Source organism: Neolamprologus multifasciatus, chromosome 14, assembly GCF_963576455.1.
Source record: "Neolamprologus multifasciatus chromosome 14, fNeoMul1.2, whole genome shotgun sequence".
NCBI classification, from domain to species: Eukaryota; Metazoa; Chordata; class Actinopteri; order Cichliformes; family Cichlidae; genus Neolamprologus; species Neolamprologus multifasciatus.
Window position 1 is genome coordinate 24,565,359 of NC_140452.1, and position 17,729 is coordinate 24,583,087.

The 17,729-nt window shown below is 39.5% G+C and overlaps 1 protein-coding gene and 1 long non-coding RNA gene across 4 annotated transcripts in view; both read right to left on the minus strand.

Moving 5' to 3' along the window:
• The window catches only part of LOC146504131 (beta-galactosidase-1-like protein 2), a 47,497-nt gene that overhangs the window by 28,097 nt on the left and 1,671 nt on the right, over positions 1 to 17,729 (minus strand). For 2 of the 3 annotated variants that reach the window (XM_085183775.1, XM_085183774.1), the window contains exons 2-9: positions 16,335 to 16,520; positions 16,133 to 16,201; positions 15,662 to 15,757; positions 3,519 to 3,627; positions 2,871 to 2,963; positions 2,656 to 2,737; positions 921 to 985; positions 612 to 696 (exon numbers count right to left, since the gene is read on the minus strand). In XM_085183775.1, the coding sequence (XP_085039901.1) occupies positions 612 to 696; positions 921 to 985; positions 2,656 to 2,737; positions 2,871 to 2,963; positions 3,519 to 3,627; positions 15,662 to 15,757; positions 16,133 to 16,201; positions 16,335 to 16,520 (785 nt within the window). Of the gene's footprint in view, positions 1 to 611; positions 697 to 920; positions 986 to 2,655; positions 2,738 to 2,870; positions 2,964 to 3,518; positions 3,628 to 15,661; positions 15,758 to 16,132; positions 16,202 to 16,334; positions 16,534 to 17,729 lie in introns of all 3 variants that reach the window. The other variant, XM_085183776.1, reaches the window with a different exon arrangement.
• Positions 6,272 to 14,279, minus strand: LOC146504132 (uncharacterized). The gene is made up of 2 exons (XR_014877812.1): positions 11,265 to 14,279; positions 6,272 to 11,173 (listed from the first exon to the last, which is right to left on the minus strand). It is a non-coding gene; the product is annotated as an uncharacterized LOC146504132 (long non-coding RNA).

Here is a 17,729-nt window from a genome sequence, read left to right on the forward strand (position 1 = left end):
AATTCTGCAATTAAGAGCATGGTACACAGCCTCTGGTCTGTGATACTTGGCTTACAATCAACCAAGCATTAAAGCTATATAAATCTCTAACAAAGCCATCAAACAAGTAAGAAATGACCATATGCTAAGCTGTATACCCCAGCTGCACTGTGTGGGCTCAGCGCCTTCTTTGAAGAAACATGGCGTTAGACACTGTCTTACACTCAGCCTGAAGAAAGGCTCACACAGCTCCCATGGCAGCGAGTTTGTCCTTACACAGTCTTTCCTCTGGCATAGACACTGTTTTATACTCAGCTAAAAGGTTTGTCTTAAACCTCTCTTACCCTACGGCACTGTGACTCTGTCTTACTCTCAAGACAGCCTGTTTTACTTTCAGTGATTTTGTAGTAGCTTGCAGCACCAAACCTGTCTTGCTCTTGCCTCAAATTATCCACCACTATCGACCGTCTGTAAAAAAAAAAAAAAAAAAAAAAAGTTTCACCCACAACAAAGAATCCATCTGCAGTAATCCTAACTTACGCTCATTCGAACCCCGCACGCTCATCATGGACCCTGAATCTCTCTTAAAGAAAACATGTTTTTTACATTTGTAAAACTAAAGCACGTCTTACCTTCAGCAGTGTAAACATGATGGAGCCCGCCCCAGAGATCAAACCAGCCAGACCAGTACTCCATCACCATTTTAGGTTTCTGAGGCTAGTAAAGAAAACATGTTTTAGTGTAACTACTGAACCAGTAAAGCAACTGATAGTTTGAACCTTTCAAATCCCTTTAATAGAAAACAGTTTCAGTTTGTTTTACCAGGATTGTCTAATTCTTGCAGAGAGCAATGCTAAGTGTGGTGATGAGTCTGATTATATCAGAAAACTCCAAAATCTATCAACATGAATTTAATTAATTTTGTGGCAAGAAAGACTTACTTGTATTTGTTCCAGATACTTGATTTCATCTGGGTCCAGTTTTTGAAAATTGATGGTTTCCAAAGCTGCAAACAAAAAAAAAAAGACACATATTACGTTAAATAAGGCACAATATTAAACCACTCTTCAGAGAGGTATTAGTCATTCAACCATGAATTGGTAGTATCTCAATGAAACTAAATTATCCTTTAGTTTGTAAAGACAGGAAAGGCAGGAAATTGTTCTGATAAAAAGACTCTGTGAACATACAATACTGCGCAAAAGTCTTGAGCTTAGCACTTAGCACTAATTGGAATCACTCAAGCATAAAAAAGGCACCTAACTCAAGGGAGATGTGTATACATGTAACAGAATACTTAGCAAAGAGAACATTTTAAATTGTATCTTTAGGCAATTTGTTACCAGCAGCCTGTTGTAGAAACACATAATTTGTTCCAATTTATTTAGCTGAATCTATGAAAACTGCCAAAGATAACAGTCTGAAAGGCATAAAACAGTATTTCTGCTCTAACAATGTGATTCCCAAAGAACAAACAGCCAAGAATTTGTCATATCTCAGCAAACAGTTTTGAGGAAACTGGACAAGTGAATTATCTGCAGCTGTAGATAATCTTAAATCGAGTGTAGCTCCAGCGGTAGAGCACGTCATCCATTAATTAGAAGGTTAGTGGTTTGATCCCTGGCTGCTCCAGTTTGCATGCCAAAGTATTCCTGGATAGAAAGCAGGGGAAATAAACGTTTGTATGAATAGGTAAAAGAGGCACGTTGCATAAAGTTCCCTGAGTGCTTGAGTAGAGTAGAAAAATGCTATAGAAGAACCTGTCCATTTAGCAGATTAACAGTATCTTTTAGAAAGTCATCTCACTGTAAAGCTCATAACCTGTGAGATGCAGCTGACCTCTCAGGGGATCAATCTACTGTTCACCAAAACGTGATCAGAAATGGTCTCAGTGAAAGGGTGACTGTCAAGAAACCATTTGCAAGGAAGAGAAACAGGGAGAAAAGGCTGAGCTCTGCCATATTACACGACAACAATTACCCTATCAGTCATGGACAAACCTCCCAAAAGCCGCAAGCTCAACATTACTGAAGCAGTGTGAGATCATCTTGACAGAGAACAGAACAAAAGGCAGCCAACATTCAAAGAAGAGCTTTGAATGAAGACTACTTCAAAAAAGCTTGTCTACGGGAGTCTATGAGTGTCTGTGTTGAAAAAAGAAGGTGGCCACAAACTGAAACTCTGTGTTAGCCTTTATTTTGTATTTCCACTAATGCTTGCACATAGTTTAATAAACTGTTTTCCCCATTTTCCTAACAAAATAGAAAGAACAGAGAGGTAGCTTGAGACTTTTGCACAGTACTTTTTGAAAAATTATTAGAAATACATTTAAATATTTTAAGTGATGGTGGATGCTGCTTTCTAATTATATGAATACTACACATCGGAATATATCAGTAATACCAAGTATCAATCAAAATGCTTTAGCACTGCAGTAAAAACCAACAGTAAATAATGGTTACTAATTAATGTGAATTCAAAAACATTTCTGGTATAACACTAAGATTTGGTTCTGCATTGTAGTTGTGCAACACTGGCCTGCACTTATTTAAGACGTTTTTGCCATTGTGCATAAAAATGAGACACGCCAGCCAACATTTTGTAGAACGTGTGTGTGATTGATTGGCCATTTGTGCATACAGCAGCTTGTTTGTCTGCCAGCCAATCTGACAATACCTCCTTTCACTCCTCCAAGCTTCAGCCCGTCCTTGTTGTCTGAGGTCAGCAGCAGCTCTGTGATACCCCTTGACAATAGCGCCTGTAAAGATCGGAGGGTGGGGGTATTATAGAGGAAACGAAACAAAACCGAAATTATATTTTTGAATATATATATGTATAGTAAATAAGTGCAAACCTGTTTATTGATAGTTCTTTATTAACTACCTCCTTACCTCCTTGATGAAGGGCATGTAATTTTCATCTGTAGCATAGGAGCCATATTCATTCTCCACTTGAACTGCTATAATCGGGCCACCCTTGGAGTACTGTGCAGCAATTAGCCATATGTTAGGACATACAGTATGACTTGACACAAGTTCTTTCTCGTTCCTATCCTCAGCATAGTTAAAATGGAAAAAAAAATATTGAGATATGAAAGCTTTAGTGTTCAGTGATGCACGGAGCTGATAAAAAAAAATAAGGCTGTGAACACAAGATAAGCAACTCAAGTGTGTCTGGTAACCACTGTAAGCCTTGCTAAAACTGTTTACCACATTCTTAATGGCAGCCGGGCCCTGCACGGCATTTCAGGACGTTGTAATGAAAATATTGATGTAGCGATTGAGGTTATAAAAGTGTCATCATCTTACAATTGTTGTATCACATTGGAGTCATGATTGCTTTGTAAACTGTGTGCTTACTGAATTTAAAAGAAAATCTATTAAATTTGTATGTGACATCTGTTTGTTATTTCTCTTACACCATAGTACTTTGGTGTAAGTCATTTTTCTCAGCCCCCCTCGCAACTGGAACATTAATAAGCATGTTTCACTTACAAAGGTCAGGACTTCTACATTTTCAGTAAACTCATAGAAAACTACCTGATGTGGGACGACTTTCTTTATGACCTCATCAAAAAAGGAGTTGGCTGCATCGGTGAATCCAGAGTAGGTTGTTCTCAGTTTCATCTGGGGATCCCTTAGCAGCCAGCTGAAAAGAAATCACAGCACAAAGTGTTGTGATGCGATTTCACTTTACGGTTTTAAAGACAGCTGCACCAAGCTGACCTAAGAATGGCTACCGTCAAGCAGACGAAGTCATGCTTTAGTGCATTTCTCTTTCCCTCTCGCTCAGATTTGACAATTATCAAATAATTACCTCAACCTCACATTCCCAAAAGGAAAATACTGCTCTAAAAATACTACCTTATTCCTGCCAGCAATTATCTGATTATCTGTCTGAATCTATCGTGATTACAGAAGTAAATCAATTAATCTTTCAGGGAGATGTGCCTGTCAGATTTAATTATGGCTGTCTCCAATATATCTCTAAAAGTCTGCTGGTAGTCCTCAGTGACTTTCATTCGAGTAACAACAGTAGCAAACTTACATGGCGTACTGCTGTCAGATTATAATATTATTTTATGCCATGTTAGACCCCTAATTAAAGATTGTGAATTATTATGTAGTTTTAGTTTGCATTATGCTCCTGAATTAGAAGAGGGTGATAACTATTACATTTGGTAAACTGATTTGCATTACATTAGACTGTTGATTTATTGTGAATGAATGATATTGTTTTATGATGCATTATACTGCTGAGTTATAAGAAATATTGTTCACAGAAAGTCATCGTCTTATTTGTCTGATTAGAAGAGAACAGAGTATACTGCCCCATCTTAGCAGGAGCAGATAAACAGGGAGCCAAGGTTGTAGCTTAGGCGCTGTGTGAGAGAAAGAATGTGAATGTTTAGGCTTTTATGATTAGGTGGGGGCCACTAGAGGCTATAAAAGTTTGATCAAGGCTCCACCATTTTGAGATCTGATGCTGTCTGCTGTATGGTGTCCATCTCCCACGCGTGTGTTCATTAAATCATCGTTTGACTTGACCCGGCCGGACCAGTGTTGTTATTTTGGTTTTCCTCCTGTATCCATTCCCAATATTTGAATCCGTAACAGTTTTGGGGGCTCGTCCTGTGGTATTGGGATGGAAGTTTTGGAGGTTTGGACGGTCCGAGGTGGTTGAACGGGCAGGCACGAGCCAGTGGTCTGACGTGAGTGGGCAAGCCGGCATATCTAAAGGTGAGGCACAACCTGTTGAATGTAAATCCAAACTGTGCCAAATTGGATTGTATAAATTAAAAGTCTACTCACTGAAATTACTGGTGAAGGCCTGTTTTGATTTTGATGAAAAAATCTCATGAGTTTTGAAACTTGAAATAAGCTTAAAAGTAATAATACTGGGTTAGAGGCCCAAGGTAAAGGAAAATAATACTGAGTTAGAGGCTCAGGTAGTTTGATAGGGAATTGGTCATTTTGTGAGTTAGAGGCTCCATTGGTCTAAAGGATTGCATCTGTGTTGGCCATGTTGAGAGTTAGAGGCTCCATTGTCCATAACGTTGCATCTGCGTCAGTCATACTCTTGTTTTAGAGGGTTGACGGCGGTTTAAAAGTATTATAAATTTTGTTAGAACGGTGGTTAGAGGCCACTAGGAGGCGCATAGCCCGGAGGTTACGCTCCCTCCTGGCCGCGGACGCGCGACCATGACCTGTCGGCGAACAGGGTTAGTTCAGTTGGTCACTGTGGAGCTTGGGGCACTCCAGAATAACTAGGAGTTAGAGGCTCCTTATCTGCGCTTTTTTGGGCACTGTAAATTGACTTAGGGATTTTAGAGATGAGGCCAGATACAGTTAGAGGCTGATACTGGTTAATTGATTACAAAAAAGTTGGACTTTCTTCGGTTGGACCCGTTATCTTAAATTTGTCAAAATTGTGTAGGCGCTAAAACTTTCAGGCCTGAGAGTGATTGTAAATATAAGACGTCTTTGTAATATAATATAGAGTTGAGTGTGAAACGAGGCTGTGTGTGACGACAGTGTGCTGCGAGCTATTTTTAGATAGTGTGTGAACATGCAAATGAGGTGGTTGCTGTGAAGCCCACAGAGGACTTCCTGTTTAGCGTGTTATTGAGTTTTATAAATATGATTTGCAAACAATGATACATGCCTGTAATTAAAACGCTGATTTTGCTGATTACAATATTACAAATAAAGTTTTAAATCACTACGGTGAATGTTTAATGTTTGGCTGGGTTTTGATATGGGAGAGACGGCTTCGCAGCTGTTGGGGGTAAGTGACCGGAAACTTAACCCATAAAAGGCAACTGCCTGACTGTGTGAACTATGCACCAAGAGAGAGAGTAAAATCTAGGTGGATGAATTAAATGGATGTTGTAAGAAAAATAGTAAATGAATGTTTTAGTCTCTTAATACAGGTGGATTTCTCTCAACCAGGAGACCTGAGTACAGCAGCAAAAGGATAGATTAATAAAATTGGGACGACACACATGCCAAGCTCTGGCTCAAAATTTTACAGTTTGACCTCTCACTTTGTCCCCACCCGAAAAAGAAGCTTAAAGGACATCTTCTCCTCCAGGTATCGGTTACCATCACTGGAAATTTTCAGGCAAGTTTTTCACTGAATTGTTTTTGGCACCATGTGTCCCTGAATCTCACAAGCAAGCTCTAATTCCTGGCTGAAGACATGGAATGCTGTTATTTAAGGTGGGAAATCAAAATTTGGGAAACAAAATTAAAAACACATACAATTGGAGAAATGCCTTGCTTGAGAAAAAAAAAAAAAAAAAAAAAGTTAAAATAACCCACCCACAAACGCACATACACGCAATGAAGAAACAGCTTACACTCATGAACACGTGAAAATTTTCAAGCAAGGTTAAAGCAGCGAAACTTAACATACACCTGATGTTAAATGATAAAGTCTATCCACTACTAACAAATAAACTCTCTGGGTTGCAGGACAACAACTTGACTTCAAAAAGACAGACACTGGTAAATCACAAACCAGTGATGAAACAACAAATTTAGTGGTTAAAAGAGTCAAATTGTGACATGTTTTCCTGTGATTGATTAATACAAGTGATTATTGAATGAAATAAAATTCCTTTTTTGAATTATTAAACATGATCTTAAGAATTTTAACGTGTACCTATGTTGTCCTGTCAACGTGGTGGGTTAGGAGTTGATTATATAGTGAGAAAAAACAAAAAAAGGGGGGGAGAAGGCTGACACAGGGCCTGGCCCCTCTCTGAATAACATAGCCAAAACAACATCATTTTCAAACAACATCATTTTCCTGTTCGTCTGTTTTTGTTTTGTTTTTGTTTTTTCTCTTTATGCTTAATTACAGGCTGCTTTGTCGGCCCTGAAAGCCGAGGCTGACCTGGACTCCTGCTCTCCCCTCTACCATCTTTGCTCTCCCTTCTACCATCTTTGATGTGACCCTGACCAAATGCTACAGCAGCTGGACTCACAACAACAGCCTGAGAATGTCAACAGTGCTGCAGGAAAGAGATCTCATGCAGCGGAGACGGAGAACGTTAAATCCAAGGCCCGTTTCACTACACGGGGGAGATTTCCAGACAGCTTCAGCTGACAGAGCTGTGACGAGACGCCTATTAAGCCCGGATGAAAAGTGAGGCCGAGCAAAAGAATGCTGACCTTAACAACTCTGCATTAAAACTGTGCAGGACAGTGATGGACCAACACGGAGGATCGGGCAGCAAAAAGGGCGTGCCAGAGACACGAGGAGTGACTGAGGTCAGAAGGCACCTCAGATTGGACAAAAGCAGCAGAAGAACATAAGCTGAAGGCACAGGTGTCGGGGTTCAGCCAGGAGCTGACCTCTGAGAAGAGCCGAACAGCAGAGCTGCAGAAGGCCGTGGAGCAAAGCAAGGAAAACATCAAAAAACTTCAATCTGACGTGTACGGAAAAGACTCTGAGGTTTCTGCCCTCAGTGAGAGCTCAAGACATCAGAGCAGAAACTGAGCATGCCTCAGGAGGAGCTGGCTGCTAATCGAACCCATCAGTCAGGCTTGGAGTCCCAGATACAGGACTTTAAATCAGGCCGGAGCTTGCTGGAGCAGGAGGTTGCCAAACCTGACGAGAAGCTCCAACACAGGAGCAAACCCTGAAGGAGCTACAGAAGCAAAAAGGGTCAAGTTAAGGAGGAGCTGGACAAGGAGAAGATGCAGGACACTGGAGAAAAGGACTGCCTCAATTGGGGCCAGAACCAGTATGGAGAGAACTTTGGGCAGCAGCACCAACGGACCCAAACGGACTGAAAAGGGGGAGGGCGGGACCCCAGAGCAAGCCTCAGGCCATGGTTTACCCAGAACACCAGAACAGGAAAGTGATGAACACAAACACACACACACAAACACACACCTCTACATACACTGACTCAGAAGCAAGAGAAACACACATATGAACACATATGCACTCGTTGATTGACTGAGAAATGAACACAAACACACACACACAAATCAAAATGCTGATTCAATTCATTGAGAAGTGATCCACACACACACTCACATACACACATACACCTACACATGTTTGTGCAATGAAGAGTGATACACACACGCTGCTGCAATGAAGAATGCTTTACTAACAAATGCTATGCTGATACGCAAAATGCTGCACACAAACGTCCAAATACAGAATCTGTTACAACAACAAGAAGCCATTGATTGTTAATTGGTTAAATGCATTTCATGTCACCCAGAGGGCATTTGTGTAGATTTAGGGGACAGGGTCTAAAGCAGTTTGGTTATGAAAACAATGTCTGTGGGTGATGTCTGTTTATGGCTCAAGGCCTCAACTGAATTGTTTACTGTGCTTCACACAGCCTGATAAGGAGCAGTGGTACAGAGTGAAAATGATGAATTAACGGTGTGAGCTTATTTCGGAGCACCACATGTTTGTGATTGAGATTTAATTGAAGGAGGAACACACTAAAAATAAATAAATAAAAACAAAAAATAATAACAATAATAAAATATAAAATAAAAAGAAGAAAAGGGGGCCAGCCCTTGGATTTACGTAAGCATCCCACGTGTATTTAACACAATTGCCTCAGGCTTTAAAGATTTGTACAAAAATTCAACAGGAAATCATAGCTTCCCTGTATTTCCTACATTGTTGGCATGCTGGTGAGTGCTGTTGCTCCACAGTAAGAAGGTCCTGGGTGCAAGTCCACAGTCTGGCTAGTTTGCAGTGGTTTCTCTCTGGGTATTCTGGTTTCCTGCCACAGTGAAAAGTCATGCAGCTGTTAGAGCTAGGTTAATTGATGATTCTAAATTATCCGTGAATGTAAGTGTAAATGGTTGTTTGTTTCTAGGTGATAGACTGGTGACCGGTTCGGGGTGCACCCTGCCTCGTAACCTATCACTTTAGAGTTATTTCCCAGCCCTCGTGCAATCAGGATAAAGATAGGAGGATGGTAGTTGTTGTAGACCCATTTAATTTTTATGGTAACCAGAATTTAGACTTTGTTGAACCGTAGGCAATATGAAGACAACATGTAGTATTTAAGGGACCAAGTAGAATTTGGATAAAAGTTATTGAATAGTGTTGAAATAAAAGGACAGAATTGTGAAGGATTAAAATATTCCAGGAGCTCAACTTACTCCATCTGAACATGTTTTAATCGTGTAATATGAACTCAAAATACACAGGTTAACTGAAAATGAAAAGGTTGTGTTGATTTAACTCAGTTGTTTAAGTTTCTACCAAAGCAAAACATTTGTGTGCAACTAGTGTCCACTATTGACTGAAATAAGTCCAACATGTTTTTTGTCAGTGCAAAAAGAAGTTACGGTACCTGTATGCTTACACAATATTGTCCCTGGACGGAGAAAAACTTTCTGGTGAAGTTTTGGTTGATTTTGGGTTTTGCTTAACACTAGGTTGATTTTATCAGTGAGGTTTGGATTGTTTTCTTTCTCTAAGAGAGAGAAAGATGGTTTTATGCTTGGACATGTTTCCAACAGGCCCCAGTATTTGTTATTATATGAGTATTTTATTGGTTACGTTGTTTTTGCTTTTGTCACAGTGCACTGAAATAAGAACATCTGAGAGGAGTGATCCACCGGTGGTGATATTTTGGTATTTTGTGAGTTCCTGATTTAACAAATCAGCTCTTTAATCCAGGCCTGAGAGATTGAACTTTAAAGCGCTATAAAACATTCTTACTGAAAACAGTTGCAAAGTATTTTTCTCCATGATTATAATGGGCTCTGGAGAAATTCACTTATATGGGACATTGATCACATGAGAAGTCCTGAGCCTAAAAGGATTGCAGCGAGTCAATCCAGTCCAAAAAACAAGGAACTGTTTTTCCTTTAAAATGATGACGTCATCTTGCTGGTGATGGAGCCTCGAATAGGTTCCGCGTGAGACTCCATTATCAGCAATATCTGGTATGAATGTGTGTGAATGTATGCATGTGACTGGACTGTGATGGACTGACGACTAAAAGTTTTAACTGACTTGATACTGAGACAAAAACGATACCGACTTTAGGATTAGTACATGTCTACAAACAATTCACCTCGCCTGTAAAAGAAGGGTGGATGTTTTGTCTCGCTTTGTTTTGTTTTTGCAGGAGTAGGAGGACAGAGGCTAAGGGGGGAGGCTGCAGCGTCACATGAGTGTGAACTGCAGACTTAACCCTTTGGTTGCTAATTTTGAGCTACTGATGTTTCCATTAAGAAAATTGGGTTTTATTAGCTGTGTTTCGATTAATGCAGCACATTATATTGTTGGGAATGTTAAATGCTAAAGTGAAGAGAAGCTTTGATTTCACTCAAGACTGAACATGTTATTATTAACCATAGCAGGCCACTGTAAAAAAAAAAAAAAAAAAAAGCCAATTAATTTAGATAGAAAAAGTCAAAAAACTCTACTGATGTCTATGAATAACAGGGGAATGATAGACTTGTCACATTCAAAATATAGATATGTAATGACAAACACTGGTCCACGTCATTTAGGTTCTCCATTGAAATAGTCAATAATTTAGAAAAGTAAGATAGAACCGACAGACAGGGGCATGTGGTGCTGCACAAGAATAAGAGCAAAATAAAGAAAAATTAAAATGTACCATTACACTCAGAGGATCAATATGAAATTCAATATATGCTAATTTTGTATGAAGTACGTGACTGATAACTGTTCTGTCCTGAGCTTTTGTTTTTACAGCGCCCACTTGACCACACCAACAGTTTCTCGCCACCAAAAGCGGGTACTTGCAAAGAATAGGGAGGAATATCATCAGAAGTGGGAAAGGTAAGCCCCGATGGGGGTGATAATGTAACACACCCAAAGAAAGATTTTAGGTCTGACCAACCGTCTCAGTCGTGGGCAAAACGATGACAGTCAATAAAATTCTAAAAGATAATTTAGTGACAAAAATATTAAGAGATAAAAGATAAAACAGTCCAGTGTCCCATTCATGAATCAAATAAAAACACACAGTCCCAAGGTCAGAGCCAGCTATGCCACACGGCCAGTTGCACTCCACATGTTGCCTTTAACAGGGGTAGAAGTTGTCCTTGGAGACCCACCACCCTGCAAGCATATAGCCAGTGATCACTCCAACCTGTGCAACTATGCTGCCTTTAGGCTGTGGCATATAATAGGCCCTGGCCTGCACAGAGAGACAAAATGACACCTTCAGTATAAAATTCATAGCGCAAAACCCATCCATCCCAAACATATCAGATTATCACATTACATACATGCACAGAGAGACAAAATGATACAGCAGTGTTTGTAGTGTGGGCTATAAGTAGACCAGTGTATCAGTGCAATCAAGTACACCTGCCTGTAATTAGTCAAACCGAATTCCAGCCATTGGCTAACCAAAAATGTGACACACACACAAAAAACCACTCCCAACCCAGTGCAACTTCACACAATAATATGGAGCTGAATTAACACAGGCACACTAGTCTACCATGTTACAATAACACCATTAATTTCACGTATGGTCAAATTCTTAAAACTTGACCCCAAACATGAAAAATTCTTCAAACATTTAGAGACAGAGTGGAGTTCTAGATAAACATAATGCAGCAAACCACATAAGGATGGAGCATTGGAATCAATAAGATGGTGAAAAAACACGCAGGAAAAATGTTGATCATGTTGATTATGTTTATTCCAGTGTGTAGGGATTGGCTAATCTGACCAGGAAATGTTATAAAATGGATTGTCGGAACAATCAGCGTTAAAATCACCTTTGACAGTCCAGACTAAGATGGCGTTGGACATCTTCAGGGCGGAAAAGGGTTGGTGTGACCAAGGTGTGGTTTGGCTTGTTGTATGTATATTTCATAATGATACAGCTCTGGATGGACCAGTTACCAGGGCATGGAAGGAGGACAGACTCATTAAATGAGGAGAAGGAATTTTCTGGGATTGGAGATCCTGTGGGTGAGTGGTTGACTAAAAGCATGCATAAAATAAAAGCTATTTTTTGCTATTGATTGGTAAATAGATTGATAATTGGCCACATTCACAGTTGTATTGACTTGTAGTGGACGTAGTCTACTTCATGTTTAAGCACTCTAATTAACAGATTGAAAATAGTGACATTAAAGGAAGAATATGCAGCACCACCCTGTCAAATGCCAGTGCCGGTGGGGCTCAGTGATGAATCAGGTGAGCCTCATGGCTGAATTAAAACATAGAGGCCCCTGCTGTGGTCAGTAAGGGATAAAAAAGGGTGTGTTTTACTGTTATTTTAGCATCAGCATTATTGTTACATCAGAATCATATAACAAGCATTGCATTGAACATTTATTGAAGCTATTGACATCTTAACATTTGTATTACAGTGATTGTTATAACCCCATGTTAATCTTCTATCTACAGGTGTCAAAAGTAGTCAACAAGTTCATATTGAAGTGAAGTTCATATTAATACAGGTTTTGTTTGTAGACGATTGTGAAGACGCAGGCTCTGGGCGGAGCCAGGTGTTGAACAGATCTAACATGACGATTAAATTGATTTCATTCCCTAGCACAGAATAACAAGACTGGAGCAACGACACTGGACAGGAGAAAGTCTGATACTTTCTAAGATATGAGGTCACTAACCTTTTCTTTTAATTTTCTAGCTTCATTGAATGGACACATGTTAGAATTAGAAATGGCTAATTTGTTTTTATGTCTTTTATTAGAATGAGTGGTTTTAATCATTTTTATACATATCTTGCAAATGTGCTTATAATGAGTTGGCACTCGGTTTTTTGAAGGTCATAAGCTTCGTTCGGCGATAGTCCGGACTGATAAAGTGTAGGAAATGCCTTGAGTGCAGCGGGCTAAATGCAAACACGCTTACACACACATACACTAAATTAGGATAAGTCCTTGGGACATTCTGAATGTTCTAAACCAATTCTGAATCACCAAAAGATCAGTAGACAGCAACATTAGATTAGAGCTAGGAAGAGAGGTGTTTTGGTTTTCTGTCTCTTACAGAGAAAGGAACAGACACCAGACGAGGTCACAGATATACGAGGATCCTTGGCAGCAGAGACAGACACGGTGACTGCTGAAACATCAACTGGGTTCAAGTGTCATGGCATTTTGGGCTCCAGTTAGTCACCTCAAAAGGATGGATCCCATAAACACAGCAATAACCATGAAGGGGTTGACGGAAATCCAGGAACACCACACCAACGACGTTCGAGAGGCTGTTGGTCATAAGGAGAACACCTTTCTGTTCCTTTTCCTGGGGAACACAGCTGTGATCCCAGAATACACAGATCATTGTTTGAAATCGGGGCAGAATAATCCCCTGATCTGTGCAACGACTGAAGGGTTGTCTAACCCCTGATGTTGAAGGAAACAAGAGCCGAGGATCACCCGACTGGAAGACATTGGTGCCTACAGCAATAAAATAAAGGTTAAAAGCTCCTCGGACAGAGGTTCTAGTCCGAGTACGTTTGGAGGGTATAAGGTAGCACCGAAATAAAGCTGTGGGAGAACTGGGGAGTGATGGGAGTATCATCTGTATCTACTGTTGTTGTTGTAATAAAAGTTTTTCTTGCATCTGAACTGCGCAAACACAGAGGTCATCTCACATATGGTTCACCCAACAGGGGGACAAAGGGCCTAAGGAGTAAGGAGAAATGAACCCGGTAACACTGGATTGGAGGGTGTAAGTGAGCTCTTTAAGTCTAAAGAGCTCATCAGGGGGAATTGTCAGATTATAATATTATTTTATGCCATGTTAGACCCCTAATTAAAGATTGTGAATTATTATGTAGTTTTAGTTTGCATTATGCTCCTGAATTAGAAGAGGGTGATAACTATTACATTTGGTAAACTGATTTGCATTACATTAGACTGTTGATTTATTGTGAATGAATGATATTGTTTTATGATGCATTATACTGCTGAGTTATAAGAAATATTGTTCACAGAAAGTCATCGTCTTATTTGTCTGATTAGAAGAGAACAGAGTATACTGCCCCATCTTAGCAGGAGCAGATAAACAGGGAGCCAAGGTTGTAGCTTAGGCGCTGTGTGAGAGAAAGAATGTGAATGTTTAGGCTTTTATGATTAGGTGGGGGCCACTAGAGGCTATAAAAGTTTGATCAAGGCTCCACCATTTTGAGATCTGATGCTGTCTGCTGTATGGTGTCCATCTCCCACGCGTGTGTTCATTAAATCATCGTTTGACTTGACCCGGCCGGACCAGTGTTGTTATTTTGGTTTTCCTCCTGTATCCATTCCCAATATTTGAATCCGTAACACTGCATATTGCTGTTTATTCTTAATAAGCCTGACTATATGTGAGGTCCTGTTGTATTGCAGGTGCAAACCTGTAAGGTGGGTATTACAAACAAACAAAACAAAATAAACAAAAAAAAATATTTCCAGAAGAAATCAAGCAATTTTTGTCCTTGCACACTTAAAAAAAACTCACATGACTTAATAATGAGGCAGTTCTTATATTTACTAAACAAATTGTGCCCTCTGCAAAGGGACCACTTGATAATAGAAGTTATAACGTACTGTGCAAGAGTTTGTTTTCTTTATATTTTGTTGGCTGCAGCATTTAATATAAACATCTACAAACATAACAGGAAAGTCTTCAGGAGTAGTTCTTCATGCTTCTTGAAGGACATCCAAAACTCTTATTTAGATGTTCTAGATGTTGTTCTGTTCTCTGTTAAGATATTGAGGTCTGGGCTACAGGGAAGGCCAATCCATGACTGGCTCCATACTGTCCAGATGGTGTTACCCAGTGGATGAAAATCTGACAGTACTTTTCTCCGTGCATAATTTCATTCATTCGTGTCAAGATCTCCAACACTACTACAGGAAGAATGCAGCTTTACACCATGACAGAGCCTCCACTGTGTTTTGCAGATGACTGCCGACACTCACTGTTGTACCTCTCTCCCAACCTCCTTCATACATATTGATAACATTTTAACCAAAAAATGTCATACTTGCATTCATCACTCCATCAGACCTGTTTGCCGACTGATTTTCAGTCCAGTTCTTGAGTAATTTGGCCAGCCTCGGTTTTTTCTCTACATTTCCCTTCCTAACGAATGGCTTCCTGTCAGCAACTGTTCCACTGAGACCACTTCTAATGAGGCTAATAGTTCTTTGAAATCACCTGTAAAACAACTCACAATGAAAGACTATTCCATGCCTGTAAAAGTGCCTAAAAATACAATTTTAAATTGGTTCTTTGGTAAATTCTTTGTTATGAGTAAACACAACACTAGTCCATCAATTGAGCTTTGGGCATTTGTACGCTTGAATCATTGAATTGAATCATTTAAACAAGCAGAAAAACTAAACAAAAAACATTCCTCTGAAAATGGTCAGGTACAAGAACTGCAATGAAAATTAGTGAATGTCAATCTAAAAAAAATTCTCAAAGCTCTTCTAAAAGTCTGGAGAACTACTGTTTAAGATCATTTTAAATATTACGAGGAAGTCTGCTTCCTTGGAGGCAAAATATAGAAATAAAATAAAGAAATGATTTTGCACAGCACTGTAATCAAGTTAAACTGCTTAGCAATCTACTAGCTGTTTTACACAACAGATTCCAGAGTAACTAATGCTTTAAGGCACTTACAAATTATGTATAAATATACAGTAACACTTGATTGCATATCTAAAATCTTTACCTGGGTAGTCCCCCTAAGTCCCACTCAGCACAGATGTAAGGCCCTGGTCGCAGAATCACCCAGAGGCCCAAGCTGGCTGCAAGACGGAGGTAGGCTCTAGGGAACGGATGTAAAATGAGCTGTCAGTGGGAGCCATTTATTATGAATAAAAGTCAATAAAGTATTTAAATGAATAATATATTTTCTCACTGTAAAATATTTTTTCTTAACCTTCATCGTGTACTTTGAAAACAAATTAGCTTTGACCTGTTAAATCTAACAGGTCATTGACCTGTTAGATTTAACAGGTCAATGACATTATAATTAATAACTCAATCACTGACAGACAAAGTTCACTAATTGATTTAAAACATTTCTTATAACCTCAAATCACTCAAGGCTGGCAAACTCAAGTCTTTAGCAATATAACAGTGCCATCTGCAGGCGATCTTCTGAATTCCCTGAAAGCCTTCCCTTGCCTTCAGTCCTTACTCTAAATCTAGCTGATCTTCAAACTTGAAGACCCCCCGCTCTGGCTCGTGCAGGTTCCAAGGAACATATCTGAAAAAAGAAATTAAACTTTTTTAAATGCATACGTGTGCATTATGTTTTTCAGCCGCAAACTCCTTACAGAAGTATGGACAATGAAAATTCCGCCTATGTGTTCAGACAGTCTTGAGTTGTAGTAGCTTACGTAGTCAGAGTATTGAGGCCACAGGCCTTCATCTTCAGCAGCCGGTCCTTCCAGTAAGCTCTTGGGACACGGAAGTAATGAATGGAGCCTCCCAAGATGAGGAAAGGTTTTCTCTCCAGAGTGAACTGAGAAGAGTTGGCTCTCAGGCCCTCCACACGGTTCATTCTTCTTGTTTCAGGGTGGTTCCTAAGAGGCAAAACTTTGAAACTGTGAAAGAACTCGCTGAACAAGAAGGAAAACTGCTAGTATTTAAAACCTGTTGCAAGTGTGCGGAAATCTCCTTTACTGAAGCACAGAGGTAATAGGTAGCTTGTATATCTTATCGTGGTGAGCATAAAAGGAAAGCCACACCTTTAGGGGTCAATGGTTAGTGTAAGCACTATATTGAAATACAGAGAGTTTGTCTTTTGTCAACTTGCAATAAAATGTTTATGGCTGATTATCTTGAGTTTGATTTTGAGTTCTGATCACTACCAGATTCACGAACCAGATCTCTCATGTTTTACTGCATCACCCTAGTTTTTACACTATTTAAAACCTATATTAATTAAAAAATAGTACAACGGCAACATTGTACTATGTTTGGATGGGTGGGAGGTTGCATCAGTGTTACATCATCATAATTTATTTTAGTAATTTAGTAAATGTCTGCAAACATATAGTTTTTGCTTTAGTTTTGAAGGTCTTGGTTACTATATAACTTCAGCTGCTTCAGAGCTAATTTGTTATACTTTTAAATTCATTATATTTTTAATGTGTTTAGTGGATATTTCCCTGCAGAATCATGCTGCTGTAATACGGCCAAAATGTCATATACAAAATTCCTCCATCTGATCAAAAGCAAAACAGAAATGATTTGACTTGGGCAACCCAAACGCGTTAGACGGGTAAGACAGCACCACTGGTCTCTTAGCATCTTCCTGTCACCTGGTTGCAATGAACCTTGGTGTGATTCTTGACTGTGCATTAACATTTGATAAACTGATTAGCTGTTTTGTCAAGACATGCTTCGTTCAATCAGGTGAAGGCCTACCTCGCGCCACCTGACTTTGATAGGGTAATTTACCAATTTATTACCTCTTGTCTCGATTATTGTAACTCTTTATATGTTGGCTCTAATCTTATTTCGTCATCTTCAAGTTGTTCAAAATGCAATCAAAATGTAATGTGATGACATTACACCTGTACTGGTGTCCTTTACACTGGCGTGCAGTCGCTTTCAGGATCCAGTTTAAAAATGTTTACTTGTTTTTAAGAGTCTCAGTGGTTTGATGCCTTTACTTAACATAACTTTTAAAACCCTACCAGAGCACTGAGGTCTAGAACCATCTGCTCTAGGACATTTCTAGATCCAGGCTTAAAAGCAGAGGCTATAGAAATAAACTTTGACTTGAC